Below are 14,924 nucleotides of genomic sequence, written 5' to 3' on the forward strand. Positions count from 1 at the left end.
TGTTTTTTTTTTTTGGGGGGGGGGGGGGGCTAATAGTGACACTGTCAACAAAGCTTAAATCCATCTCAGAAATTTGAATTACTTCATAATGTTATTTGTAAAAGACACCATTACATTTCGAAAAGTTATAGTTAGTTAATTATTTTAGTAAGGGCTTCATTCTCCGTATCTAGTTTAAAAACACTACATCTTAATATTTACTTATATTTAACCATTGACAAGAATAAACATTTGTTCTACATTCTTGAATCTTTTCTGTAGGAGTAAATAATAAACTCAGGTAATAAATTCTAATTTGTAGTTTTAAATTAGAGAAAGTATTTCTAATTTAAAATCAAATTTAAAATAATAAAAAAATTAATGTATGATGCAACACGTAAAATAACAAAAACCCGTGTTGTGTGTAGAAGGGGATTGGCGCAGAAGCGAGCGCGCGCACTGATCAGACGCGGCGGCGCGCACGTGACGTCTCGCAGCCGGCTTTTTTCCTCTTTCTCTCTCCCCGCTCCTGCTCGCTTGCGCAGCTCCTACACCGGTCTGCAGACATGGCGAACGTCGCAGACACAAAACTGTACGACATCCTCGGTGTATCGCCGTCGGCCACCGAAAACGAGCTCAAAAAGGTAAATGCGTTCCCATAACGCATCGTGTTATTATGAAATCAAAAGTGCGCGTGACGTGGGATGCTGCGTGTTTAGTGAGCCACTGGCATGTTTTGCAGGATGTACGCCGCTCAGATCCTTCACTGGGGCCTTGTGTATTAAGGACTGACTTTGGGAAAGATTTAAACTGCGAACAGGCATATATGTCGTTTTTATAACTATAATTCTCATCTATGTTTATGCATTGAGCATCTGCCAGGTGCTGGAGACAGCGAGCTTTGAAAAGCATTATGGGTAAACAGGCAATGGGAGACTTGGCTTACTTGATGCTTTGTTAAATCTGAGCTGGTATCTGATGTGCATTGTTGGTTAATATAGGTCCTGTGTTGTCAGTGTCCCATTTTTGGCTGTTTTAGATGTCTACACCAGGATGCTATTCCCCAGAGCATCTTTGTTTGAAGGTTAAGTATCCAGAATTGATGCACAAATGATCTGGGTGTGCGTGTTGGCCCTATTTTTTTTTTATTGTTATTATTTTGACTTGTTTCAGAAAGATCACATAAGCTAAGGTGCATGGCAATACCTGACATTGAGGATTTAAAGGTTCAGCAGAGAAAAACAAGCAAGGCAGAAGCTAATAAAGGACTTTTTTGTAATATTTTTGTAATTTCGTTTTCAGGCATACCGGAAATTAGCAAAAGAATATCACCCTGATAAAAACCCCAATGCAGGTGACAAGGTAAGGTTTTATTTTAGTTATTAAGATGGAATTGTGGGCAGTCTTGTGCTAATTGCCTCATTCAATGTTTGCATTTACGATGATTTTTGGAGTTTCAAAAGACAGATTTGCCTTAAATGTGACAAATTTCCTGTTTTCTTTTTCTACATAATATAAAAACATTCTGTGAAAATATTACTTCAATATCTTTGATAATTACTGAGTAAGGTCAAATATTAAAATTAATGATAAATATCCAGTTTTAATGCCCTAATCTCATAATGAGATTGAGACTCGACCCTCGATTTCACAGACAGTGCCGCAAATGCTATAAGACATGAACAAAATGATGACATTTCCCATGTGTTTTAGTTTAAGGAGATCAGTTTTGCGTATGAAGTTCTGACTAACCCAGAGAAGAAGGAGCTCTATGACCGATATGGAGAGCAGGGCTTGCGTGAAGGAGGTGGTGGTGGAGCTGGGATGGAGGACATCTTCTCTCACATCTTTGGTGGAGGTCTGTTCGGCTTTATGGGCGGCCAGAGCAGCAGGAGCCGAAACGGAGGCAGACGGAGAGGAGAAGACATGATACATCCACTGAAGTGAGTGATTCGCAAAGAATCTGAGCGCTGAGAATCAGGTTAAAGGCGGTCACTTTTTTGTGTCTGACCTATTTTACATGTAGCCTACTGTAGGGTAGTGGCGGGTAGTATTTTAAGAGCTAGGCTGATAATTGCGTAAAATGTTGCTGGGCAATGTATCTTCTTCATCATTTATCACAATACTTCCATATTTGTTTTTCCTAAAAAAAAAAAAAGTTTTGGGTGAACTATCCCCTTTTTTTTTTTACAAAGATCGTCTAAGCTAAACTAAGCTAATGCCAACAGGGTGACAGCAGCAAGTATGTGTGGTCTCAAAACCTCAATCAAACCCAAGACCTTCGCGTTAGCTTTACAATAAAACTACATAAAAATTGCACACGTCTCAAAGTTGTTGTTTTTTTTTCAATAGAGTTTCACTGGAAGACCTGTACAACGGGAAAACTACCAAACTACAGCTCAGCAAGAATGTCCTCTGTAGTGCCTGCAATGGGTGAGCGCGTGTTATTGTTTTACCTTGAAAACATTTAGCATTTTCTGTTGATTTTTCCAAAACGCCTCTTATTTTCTGTATATCTTTTTCTCATCCTCAGTCAAGGGGGTAAAACAGGGGCCGTACAGAAGTGTGCCACTTGTAGGGGTCGCGGGATGCGAATCATGATAAGACAGTTGGCCCCCGGCATGGTTCAGCAGATGCAGTCTGTGTGCACTGACTGCAATGGAGAGGGTATAATATATTTACTACTACCTGTGTTTTATTGGGTGTAAAAGATGCTTTGTTTACCATTCTGATGCTTGTATCTGTTTGCAGGGGAGGTGATCCATGAGAAAGACCGTTGTAAAGAGTGTGACGGCCGTAAAGTGAACAAAGAAGTGAAGGTCTTGGAGGTGCATGTGGATAAAGGAATGAAACACGGACAGAAGATCACATTCAGCGGAGAGGCAGATCAGTCACCTAACACAGAACCCGGAGACATCATACTGGTTCTGCAGGAGAAAGATCACGAGGTAAGACAACGTTCAAGTTGGGGCTATGATTTCGATGTCTGCCACCAAGGGACCCAAACTTGGACCCATTAGGTCAGACATTATGTTAATAGTAAAAAAATGGTCCGTATTAACAATGGAAAATGTGTGAATCCCATCATGAATGGTCACATATGTTGTACAGGAATTTCGTCGGGATGGGAACGACCTGCACATTTGCCACAGTATCGGTCTTGTGGAGGCACTCTGCGGGTTTCAGTTCACGCTCGCGCACCTCGACGGACGACATCTCGTCATCAAATATCCTCCTGGAAAAGTCATCGAGCCAGGTGAGTACAGCGGGTACTTGTGACTTTAAGGTAAGCTGGTTTTTCTATGAAGTGCTAATACTGTTTTGTTTCGTATTGTCAGGTTGCACAAGGGTCGTCCGAGGGGAAGGAATGCCTCAGTACAGAAACCCTTTTGAGAAAGGAGATCTGTACATTAAGTTTGATGTACAGTTTCCAGAGAGCGGATGGATAAGCACAGAGAAACTAACGGTGGGTTTACTTAATATTGAATACATTTAGTGGCTCTGTATAAAAGATATTTATTTTATTAATGAAATATTGCAGTGTTAATTATTAACTATTTCTCCGTGTGGGTCATTATTTCATGTAGAACACTCCAAATTAAATATGTAAGAGTGTAATTGAATGTACTTCAATAACTGAGAAGTTCAAGTGTGCGTATAAATACAAAAAACTTACGGAATTATTAGTGAATGAGATCCAATATTTTCACAATTCCACTAATTGTGCATAAATTACGCTCCTAAAGACGCTTTAAAGTGCTGTACATAAGCAGCTTACCAGGTTTTGAAGCAGAGCTGTTGTCTTAAGCAGGTGTATCTAAATAGAGCTGAAGTGCCCTTAATAGTGTCATAATGTGTCTTCATGTAGGAGTTGGAGGATCTGTTGCCATCACGTACAGAAGTTCCTGTCATCTCATCTGATGCAGAAGAGGTGGATTTGCAGGACTTTGACCTCAGTCAGGGGTCTTCTGGTGGTCTCCGACGTGAAGCTTACAACGACAGCTCCGATGAGGAGGGCGGTCCACATGGACCGGGGGTGCAGTGCGCCCACCAGTAGTAGTGTTAAAATTCCCTTTCGTCGGACCCTCAATCATTCTTCACACCATGTAGTTACACACATGCACTGACAACACACACATGTATACAAACCCACAAATATGCTGTTTTAAAAGAACAGACGTTCAGCATAACAAAGAGAAAGCAAAATAATTTATTAATCACTCTTTTCATTTCCATTGTAGACTTTTGCCGTATATAATGCTCTCCGAATATATATGTTGATGTTGTTGCGGAGGCAGAGTTTGTTGTTTAAGTTATAATCAAAGCACGCACACATCTGTTTAGAGACTGAGGCAGTGTCAAATTTCCTGAAGTTCAATAAAAGTTGTGTTTTGTTAAATGCTCGCCAGGCATTGCGCTGTTACATCAGAGGACGTCTAAAGTACCGGTTTGTTTTTAAAGGAAAACAGAATATAATGCACATGGGCAGCAGTGAATATCTGCAGAGAAAACAAGCAACTGTATTGTGTTTTACTGTGCTCATGTTGTGCAATAAAGTTATAAAATCACGCATCTCCTCTCTAGTTTTGCCAAAGAAACACAACAGCCGATGGTGTGCATGCATTGTAAGCACTACTGCAGGCCAATAGGGGGCAGCATTAATCATCGACAACCAGGAAACTGAAAAAAGTTCAAACGGTTACTTCCCTGCTCAAGCATTAATAAAGTTGATGAATGTTTGGGGTGTGTGCTCTGTGATGATGTGTATATATCTGTGTGATTTGTCATTGGTTGAATTATGAGATTTGAATGTTAATGCATTTCTTCAGTCTCTGCCATGCGTTGAGCGGTTGGTGCAATGAGCTCTTTAAAGCCAGCGGTGTTTCTGTAAACCCAAAACAAAAAGATTAACACAACATCGCCTCAAGTAGTAAGTCTACAATGACATAAGGGTGTAATGACAATAAAATAACTACAGAATAGGATTTGCTTTGTGGATTCTGTCCCATAAAACAACTGATAAGTTAGTTATCAAGGTAATAAAGTAGTAATAAAAATGATAAAAGCAATCAATATTATTGACTTGAAAAGTAAAGCAAGTTACATGGATTACTTTTATACTGCTGATTTTTGTTACTTATGGAGACGCCTCTGGGTCAAAGATTGAACACATTTAGTTTCAAAGCAACTTCAATAGATTTTAATGCAATTAGCTGAAAGCTTTTAAGCTTTTAAGGCACACATTTGGTTTTATATTTTATTGTTTTTTTTTTTTTACAGATTTTGAGGATTAATTGATCAAACATATCTGGACTTTTAACTTGGAATATTATAAGTCTTGGAAATTTTGCACTTAAATTGTCGAAATACATTCTGGGATCACCAAGCATAAAAATACATAACATATACATTTGGCAGTCCCTCCAGAAAAACGTGATTATGCGATCGCATTATTCAATTTATAATCAGCCAATGTCCTCATATTTATGTGTGGGCCGCATTTTTGCCGCATAAATTGCGAATTTTTTGGAGGAATCACCTTTTTCTCTTTTCATCAAAACGTGCGGGAAGATCAAGGAAAAAGTAAAAAAGTTTTTAAATAAAGTAATTAAAACGTTTTTTAGGATTAAATAAAACACATTAGTATTTTAAATAGACATCATACTGTAGGAATATTTTTTAGTGTGCTTGCTGAATTGTGTCCTGGGATTGCCTTTTTCTTTATGAATACGTGAGATGCTGACTTGTAAAATAAATAGTCCCACCCTGGAGTGCAAGCAAATGATGAAAGATTTTGACTGAACTTCAAATGACACCAGCTTTATGACTTAAAGCAGTGGTCTCCAACATGGTGCCCGCTGGCACTGGATTGCCCGCACAGAGTCTGTGAGTGGCCCACCAAAGCACATTCTATTAATAGCCTAAATTTTAATATTTATTTAAAAAAATATCTATGTTAACATTTTAAACAGTGATCATTAAATAAATGATGAATAAATTAAAGTTTTAAATAGACTATATTAAAAAAGTGGCCCTCCAGATTATTTCATTCATTGTGGTAGCCCTTGCTCACAAAAAGGTTAGAGACCCTTGACTTATAGTATACAGGAAAAAACGTGGAAATACGTACGGTATCAATGTACATTACCTTTCTCGTCTGGTCTGGAGAATACACGAGCGCTCTCTCCTCATCTGCTCGAGTTTCTCTTTGACTAAAGTTTTCTGTTGTTGCTCGTCCTCCTAGAAAAGTCAACATTTACATCAAGTCCACATAATAAAGTTAGAGCATACAGTATGTATATTTACATACTGTATATATGTGTCCCAATTCGCATAACATACTATCCATTCTAAACCGTATTCAAAATTAGTTTAAGCAAACTTATTTCAACATACTATGATCTGTGACATACATAAGGTTTCTGGGTTGTCTTGTATTCCCATAGAGCAAAAAAAAACTTATCTGGCCAAAAAAACAATTTAAATGCTAAATACATTTTAATATTTTAAAAGTATATTTTACAAGTAATATTAATTACATATTTAGTTTTAACCTTCATATATTAACATATATTTAAAAATGTATTTTAGGGGCAACAAATACATTTCTAATTGTACAACCCAAAAAAATATATTTATCCTGGCCAAAATATAAAAGTTTTGTATTAAATGTATAAATATGTATAAAATATAAAGTTATTAGTATAGTTGAAAATATATTTAATTTTAATCTTTTCAAACCTATGTTTCAATGTGACGTGAATATAAATGCTTTAAAATATATTTTTAAAAGAAATTTTGTTTTTGTAATCATTTCATTTTTTTATATTTTGAAATATATTTAAAATTATATTTGAAAATATATTTTTAAAAGAAATTTACGTGCCAATCTATGCACACTGTATAACAGTTGCTACGACCCACAATACATTGGGAGTGGGAGGAATTTAGTGATATAATGAAAAAAGTATAGGCTACAGTATTTAGTATGTAAACATTACATAAGAGATTGTGTTTGATAATACCACAACACCTTTTATTTCAGCTTTTCTACCTTCATTATAAGTGTAGGCAACAGTGGTCACTTTTGTTTCGCTACTTTATATACATTTTAGTGCATAGCAAAATATGAATTGGTACGCCGAATGTGTCTGTACCTGTCGTAGTGTGTCAGTAAGATGCCTGAGCGAATCTTCCTGAGTCAAACCTAACAAATCCTCATCGGCCTTCCGACTCTGCACGATTGCCAATCGCTCTTGAACCTGAAAAAAAAAAAACACATAAAAGACAAATGTTTTGTGACTGGATCTTGTATGACATGTGCAAGTTAGCCAACCAACAGATGTTATTTACATTAAAAAATGTAAAAGATTATTTTCATAGGGAAAAATGGTAATAAAATTTTTTTTGGACTGTTTGGGGCAGAAAAAACTTAAAGTCACCATGAAACGGAAATAGTGATTGTCTTATTTTCCTCATTGTGACGTATTTCAGAGTGAAATGACTTCTGAAATAAAAAAAAATATGTATGGATAGACTTGAATTGGTCTATCGTGAACTAATTGGACCATTTGAAGTTGGGTCATGTTCCTATTTGCTAATCACTACAATATTTTCCCAGGGTCCCCACCCATCTGCCATACCTTATAACCGGAAGTAAAGAGAGATCGTTTTAAAAAATATGGTGCCTAGCTATAAACAGGGCATCACCCTTTAAAAAGTACACCTTTAAGCTACTAATATGAACTCTTTAGGTACAAAGGTACATATTGGTATAAATCAGTGGTTCTCAAACTGTGGGCCGGGGCCCCCTAGGGGGGCTGCGATATGATGCCAGGGGGGCCCCAGTTTTATGAAATGTTATCAAATACATTTATTTATCGTGAATTATGTGTAATTAAACCTATAAAAATTTGGCTACTAACCAACAGCACTACTTTCTATCATTTAATATGTTTTGTTTAATTAAAAGTTGAGTTTTAGAACAGTTTTTGTCATAAACTTTCTTTGGGGGGCATGGAGGAAAAACCACTGGTATAAATGTATATATATCTGTACCTAAATTATACATCTTATGCATTAATTATACTTATTACACGGCTCTCTGGAATGCTTGATTCTGATTGGTCAGTTGAGACATTTGCAGGTTCGTTCTTTTCCAATAATAACCGCTCCAAAATAATAACGCATAGCCGGTACTACTTTTACGAGTAAGATCGCTCCGCGCCAATAAAGATTACTGTTTGTTTGGCGCCATCTTGTGACAAACACTGGACAACCACGACAAGACACAGAGAGCTTACTGAGACTGAACTTGACAAAATAGAGCATGACAGCTACGAAGCCAACACACAAAAAAATACAGAATGGGCATTAAAACTTCTCAAAGACTGGCTAAAAAAAAATGGAGACAAGTATGAAGCAGAGGATCTTAATAAGGTATTACGATCATTTTATGCATCTGTGCAAAGTTTCGCGGAAGGATAAAAATGTTAATTTAAAACAAATATGCCAATAAAATGTTTCAAATTCATATTCATGTCCAGTTTTTTTTCTTATGTGACAAGTAGCCGTGTAATAAGCGGGATAATGTAGAGTCAGCCGGTAGTTATCGGGAAATAAGCCCCTTCAGTGTGATACAAGACCCTCCGCTTCGCGTCGGGTCCTGATCACACTGTCGGGGCTTATTTCCAGATAACTACCGGCTGCCTCTACATTATCCCTTACAGGTTCTGCCCCAGTACCATTTTCCTAACAGTGTAACTAGGAAGGCATTTTAACCCATTCAACTAAAAATACTCATAGTCAATGGCGGTTCATCTGAGAGGCGCAAATGCAAAATATGGGTGTCATGTGTGTTGCTCGTGTTTTCAAAATAAGTGCCTGCTGCACACGCGTCAAAACCGTTTGAGATAAAAGAGCTGCTCACTTCACAAAATATACGCAAGACACTCCCGTAAACTCTGATTACGCATGAGAATATGCGAATATCTAAAAAATGCGAGTGTCTCTTTTATCATAAACCCTTTAGACGCTCCCTTAACAGACACTTATTTTGACATGACACGCACATAGGTTCACTTGACGCGCAAAACACATATTTTGAAAATACGAACCACACACATGATGGGCTACAGACAGTACATGGGTGATTCTCACGAAAACTTGGTTTTAAAAATGTCAAGCATGAAAATGTAAAAATTGCTTAAATTTACTTTTTTTCCCACCAGACATTGAAAAACAAAATCTGGAGTAAATGGGAACATTAATTTAAACACTTTTACTTATCATTTAACACTTTTTGTAACATAATTTAAAAAATTAGTCCTAAAAAATCTCATTACCGCAACAGTCAGAAAACATCAACACTGACACATTTTCAAAATGACATGACAAACCTGAAAGAACAGAATTTAGAGATTCTGCACATGCATTTGCAATCAAAGTATTATGCTTCTATTAATTAAATTAACATTTAATAAGCATCTGTTGCGGTAATGATCATCAAAATGTCGTGTAAGAATTCTGACAAGACAATATTTCAAATTAACTGTAAAAAAAATGATCTTACCTGGTAGCTATCTTGAAGTAACTTGTCCATGTTCTTGGTCACTCAAAATGAAACTTTATTAAAATTCTGTATGTGTGCTTAAACTGTTCTCAAAAAGTGTTGCGGAGGATGAGAACATCAGTTATCCTAATTTTTCTTCATTATTATTATTATACATGAATATTCAGTAAATATTTTTTCTGTCATCTAAAGTAGTCTAGCAAAACATCCATTTACTTTTTTCCTAAATATTTTTGTGTTAATTTGATTAAATTACAACATAACGCATGTTCAAACACAGCCGGACACATTGCGGTAATGAGAATTTCAGCAGAAAATGAGATAAAATTGACAAATTATAAATTCTTATGTTGAAATCACACATTATGCAAGGTAGAACACAGTATTGTGTTAATTCTGATGCTTTTTAATATTACTATATTACACATTTTATAGCTAAAATCATTAGTGCCGTGGTGTTTCTATGGTTTCGTGAGAATCACCCACATGTTGTGACTAACTTCGCATCGAGTGCCCTCGAAAAAGAAGTCACTGGCCGCCACTGCTCATAGTTACACACATTGTACTTTTATATAGGTGTGAGATACAGTGAATGTTATTAACATGGTTTTGTGTACTAACTCTCAGTAGTTGTCTGTCTCTATCTCGCTGCCAGCGTCTCTCTGCTCTCCTCTGGATGTTTACTAGGCACTGCATTGTGGCCTCCCGCTGTAGTTGCTGCTCCTCACCTCCTCTCTCACTCGTCTCCTCCTCCCACTTCTGCTCCTCTTGGGATGACTCCATCTCAGCGGCATCACACCCGTGTGTTTGTTGGTGATCTGGGTACTGTGTGCTTACAGGTGGTGTGCTGGGGTCTGTTGTGTCAGTGGATTGTATGGGTAGTGTTGTGATGGGTTGTCGGTCGTCACTGGGAGATTCGAGTCCTTTCAAACCTTCCTCTTGGTGTCCATCCTGGTCAAACAACAACAATGTGATATGATCAGGGAAAAGAGGGAGTGCGTGGGTAACATTTACAGTAGACCAGAATTAGTTTCTTACAACATTGAAGGCTGGATGGTCGTGTGTGATTTGAGTCTGTGTTTCTTCAGCAGAGTTGATGCTTTCCTGAGGTGTGTTCACGTTCACTTCATGTAGTGGAGTTGTGTTAGGTATATTTGCATGGTCTTGAAGTGTGCTATCTGGTCTTTCCTCCTTAAGTTTTGTAGTTGCTTTTGCTTCTTCCCGTACAACGGAGGTCACTTCCTGCAAAAAAGCTGTTTTTTGTTATCAAGAAAACATTTTCGTAGTTTTTTTGTCTTGTTTTCAGTAAAAATATCTAAAAATTCTTAAATTAAGATGCTTTTTCTTGATGAGCAAAACGACCCAAGAAAATAAGTCTAGTTTTTAGACTAAAAATATCAAATTTAAGTGATTTTGTGCATAAAACAAGCAAAAAAAATTGCCAATGGGGTAAGCAAAAAAATCTTGAACATTTTTCTTAAACACTTATTTCAAAAAAAATGTGCTTACCCCATTGGCAGATTTTTTTGCTTGTTTTATGCACAAAATCACTTAAATTTGGTTACTTTATATAAGAAAGTGTGTACCTGAATCTGATCGTCTCCGTGCATTGGTTTGCTCCAGGCGAGAGTGATCAGAGAGTTTTGTTTCTCTACGGAAATCTCTTCCTTGTTTTCTTTACTCTCGATGTCTATCTCTGTTTTCGCTCTCTCTCCATCACTCCTCTCCATCGTTCTCGCCTCATCTCTTGGGTCTCTAACACAAATGATCTCTAAATATGGAGCGTCTTCAGGGTCTAAAGCCATGCCACATCCTACAAACACGGAAATTTAAAAATAAATGCATTTTTAAAATCACACAGTACTACAGTGTATTTTTCATTTAATACATCTATATTTATTAAAATGTAACTAAAACTATTGTATGTACTAAATCATGTTTCTATAAATAAATGTGACCCTGGACTACAAAACTAGTGATAAATCACTTGGGTATATTTGTAGCAATATCCAACAATACATTGTATGGGTCAAAATACTGCAAAAAATGATTTTCTTAATTCTTAATTATTTATTAAATTCTTAAATTAAGATGCTTTTTCTTGATGAGCAAAACGACCCAAGAAAATAAGTCTAGATTTAGACCAAAAATATCAAATTTAAGTGATTTTGTGCATAAAACAAGCAAAAAAATCTGCCAATGGGGTAAGCTAATTTTTCTTGAATTTATTGTTTTTAAGAAAAATGTTTAAGATTTTTTTGCTTACCCCATTGGCAGATTTTTTAGCTTGTTTATGCACAAAATCACTTAAATTTGATATTTTTGGTCTAAAAACTAGACTTATTTTCTTGGGTCGTTTTGCTCATCAAGAAAAAGCATCTTAATTTAAGAATTTTTAGATAATTTTACTGAAATATAATATACAAAAATACTAAGAATTTTTTTCTTGAAAATCATTTTTTGCAGTATAAGTCAAGATGCTTTTTCCTTCATGAGCAAAAGCAATCTTGAAATAAGTTAACATTTTTCTTAAACACTGAAACACAGTTTTAAGCACAAATTCACTTAAATTTTATATTTTTTGTTTAAAATCTAGACTTATTTTTGATCTTTGATCTTGATTTAAGAATTTTAAGATATTTGTACTGAAAACAAGACAAAAATACTAAGTAAGAAAAAAAATCTAATGTGATTTAACTTTACTGCAAAAAAAAATTTCAAGAAAAAATTACTTAATTTAAGAATTTTTATATATTTTTACTGCAAACAAGACAAAAATATTAAGACTTTTTGTTTCTTGAAAGTCATTTTTTGCAGTGTAGGGTGTTACCATTATTTGCATTGACTTACCAAAGTATTTAAAGTAAAAAAAAAGATACATTCAAACATGAATTTTAACTTTAGACTTTAAATTTTGATGTTAAATCCAGTATACATAGTCAACATGATCTCATGGAAAGTTGTGTTATAGTCATGAAAAATTAGATAAATGTTATTATGTCCATGGCACGAAATTTAGCCTATTTTCGTGCCTTGAGCACAAATGTCTTTTTTTGTGTCACTTGCACGAATTTCTATAAATAGTTTTTCTTGTACGTGGCGCAACTTTCTTTTTCGTGTCATTTTATGTATTATTTTTTTCCTATTTTTAAATCATTGTCGCTTGGGGTTAGATTTGGGGTTTGGGTTAGGATGTACTTTCATGTATTGGTTTCTACATGTTTATCTTCCGCTTTTAAAACTATTCTCGCCTGGAGGTGAGTCTAAATATGGGTTAGGATGTCTAAAAATATAACAGAAAGTGAATCTAACCCCAAGCGACAATGGTAAAAAAACGAGAAAACAAAATAAAAAGACACGAAAAAGAAAGTCATGCCACAGACACGAAAAACTATTTAATAAATAACAACAAAATCTGTTTAAAGTAGTTTATTTATATAACAAGCTAAATAAACAACACATAGATTACCTAGAAACATTTGTTATTTTCGACGAGGCATTTGTTTAAGAGTTCAGTTTCAGCAACTAGTCAGACCATTAAACAAACAGAAACCGGAAGTAAAGTTCGGACCAGATGCGTAATCACGTCACCGCATGTGCGTCCGATTAAACCGTCTATAGAAATGTGACACGAAAAAGACAATCATGCTCAAGGCACGAAAAAAAGCAGAATTTTGTGCTATGGACACGAATAAATTTTTCGTGACTATAACACGACTTTCTGTGAGATCAGTCCCTTACTTTACTTTTTCAAGGGAAAAGTAATTAAATTACAGTAACTAGTTCCACCCAACACTGGTGTACAGTATGATGTTTTTAGATAAAACGGTCTTTCAAATACATAAATGTCATTATTTTCATAATTCCATTTTTTTATGCTAATGCTGGAGCAATGACACACTTCACTTGTAAGGCATTAGATGGTGTTGTATGATTATGAATGCATGTCATTTACCAGTGCAGAGTTCTTGTTCTAGTGATCCTTCTTGCACATATTCAGCCCCCTGTCTCTCCTATAACACACAGTTTGTTATTGCTCTCATTCTCAAATCCATTCACATTACAAATTCAATCTTTTTGACAGTTCAGTTAATCTCACTGCGTTTGGCCTGCCGGTGGACTTGGCGGGTGCACGTGACTGTAAAACATCACACAGGTTGTAGAAACTGGGTCTGTGTAGTTCTCTCTCATATTTGTGCAGAACAGCTATAAGGCCTGCAGGTTCCTATAAAGAAAGGAGACATTTATTCACACACATAACAGACATCTTACTGTATAAAATAATTGAATAGTACACCCTCAAAGAAAATATGTACTGCAGCTGTCACTGGGGCTGTACACTTTCAAAAACTACAGTCACATAAGTACCCCAAAGATACATATTTAATATCTCTCTGGTACATATTGGTACCAGATGTATACATATAGCTAAAGGTACATTTTAGGACCTTTTACTGCCCTAGGGACAGCTGGCATATTTTTTCTGACAGTGTATATAAGAATGAATGAATGTTTCTGAGATTCACCAGATCTTGTAGAGAGTATAAAACGCTCCAGGTCTCATCTTCATGTGCGAGTATAAGCTGGGTTAATAAATGCATTGCACATTCAGCCCATGAGACATCTGTCCCAGAAAACCCTGGTGCTGGGGGTTCAGTATTTGAACCCTGTGCTTCCTGCAGTGAGACTTTAATCTGCTGCAGTCTGGAAACACAATCTGCATTTCCCTGGGCCATGTCTTCAAAACACAAACAACTTTAATTAAAACCAGAGATGGCATACATGCTGCTGATGTCTTTCTATACTCAATGCTTGTCATGTTTGGAAATCTCAAGTGCTAGTTAAAGGATTACTTCATCCAAAATTCATCATCATTTACTCACCTTTACTATGCTGTTCTAAACCCATATGATGTAAAGATACACAGAAATATTGGCTAATAATCTGTATCGGCCGGTAAAAGCAATTTGAGAGCTCATATGCAAAACCCTCTAAGTGCGACATGTTTTCTTAAGTTAAGAATGTTAATTTGAGTAACAGGTTTGTTTATAACTAAGAAGACATGTTACTTTAAAACAAGCTGATATAGAGATCATAAAGTTTTTATTTGCATTTCTTATAAAACTATTAACTAAAACATCTAGTGGATAATAACAGAATTACAGATTACCTAAACTTGTCAAGAAACTACCGAGCCCCTACTGAGCACCTAAGGTGACATTGGAGTAAAAAAAATCTAAAGTTAAGTTTCATGTGCTCACGTGAAACTTTCGAATGCGCACGTGAAACTAAACGTTATTTAATTTTTGCTCAATGTCCCCTTAGGGGCTCTGTAGGTTTCTGTGGTTTATTTGCATTTTTTTACATTTCCTTT

The 14,924-nt window shown here is 35.9% G+C and overlaps 2 protein-coding genes across 2 annotated transcripts; one reads left to right on the forward strand and one right to left on the reverse strand.

Moving 5' to 3' along the window:
* The first annotated feature begins 445 nt into the window (after positions 1-445).
* dnaja2b (DnaJ heat shock protein family (Hsp40) member A2b) lies at positions 446-4,547 on the forward strand. The gene is made up of 9 exons (XM_065283640.1): positions 446-623; positions 1,282-1,341; positions 1,693-1,922; positions 2,332-2,412; positions 2,513-2,646; positions 2,731-2,927; positions 3,091-3,235; positions 3,318-3,445; positions 3,848-4,547. Exons 1-9 carry the CDS (start codon positions 546-548, stop codon positions 4,034-4,036), a joined length of 1,242 nt encoding a protein of 413 aa, XP_065139712.1. The 5' UTR covers positions 446-545; the 3' UTR covers positions 4,037-4,547.
* A 142-nt stretch (positions 4,548-4,689) lies between these two features.
* On the reverse strand, positions 4,690-14,286 carry LOC135774028 (uncharacterized). Its single transcript, XM_065283959.2, has 9 exons — positions 14,077-14,286; positions 13,650-13,775; positions 13,506-13,563; positions 11,137-11,363; positions 10,589-10,792; positions 10,172-10,501; positions 7,137-7,241; positions 6,128-6,219; positions 4,690-4,864 (listed from the first exon to the last, which is right to left on the reverse strand). The coding sequence occupies exons 1-9, from the start codon at positions 14,284-14,286 to the stop codon at positions 4,792-4,794; spliced, it is 1,425 nt and encodes a 474-aa protein (XP_065140031.1). The 3' UTR covers positions 4,690-4,791.
* Between the last annotated feature and the right edge of the window lie 638 nt (positions 14,287-14,924).

The sequence above is a fragment of the Paramisgurnus dabryanus genome, chromosome 9 (assembly GCF_030506205.2).
Source record: "Paramisgurnus dabryanus chromosome 9, PD_genome_1.1, whole genome shotgun sequence".
NCBI classification, from domain to species: domain Eukaryota; kingdom Metazoa; phylum Chordata; class Actinopteri; order Cypriniformes; family Cobitidae; genus Paramisgurnus; species Paramisgurnus dabryanus.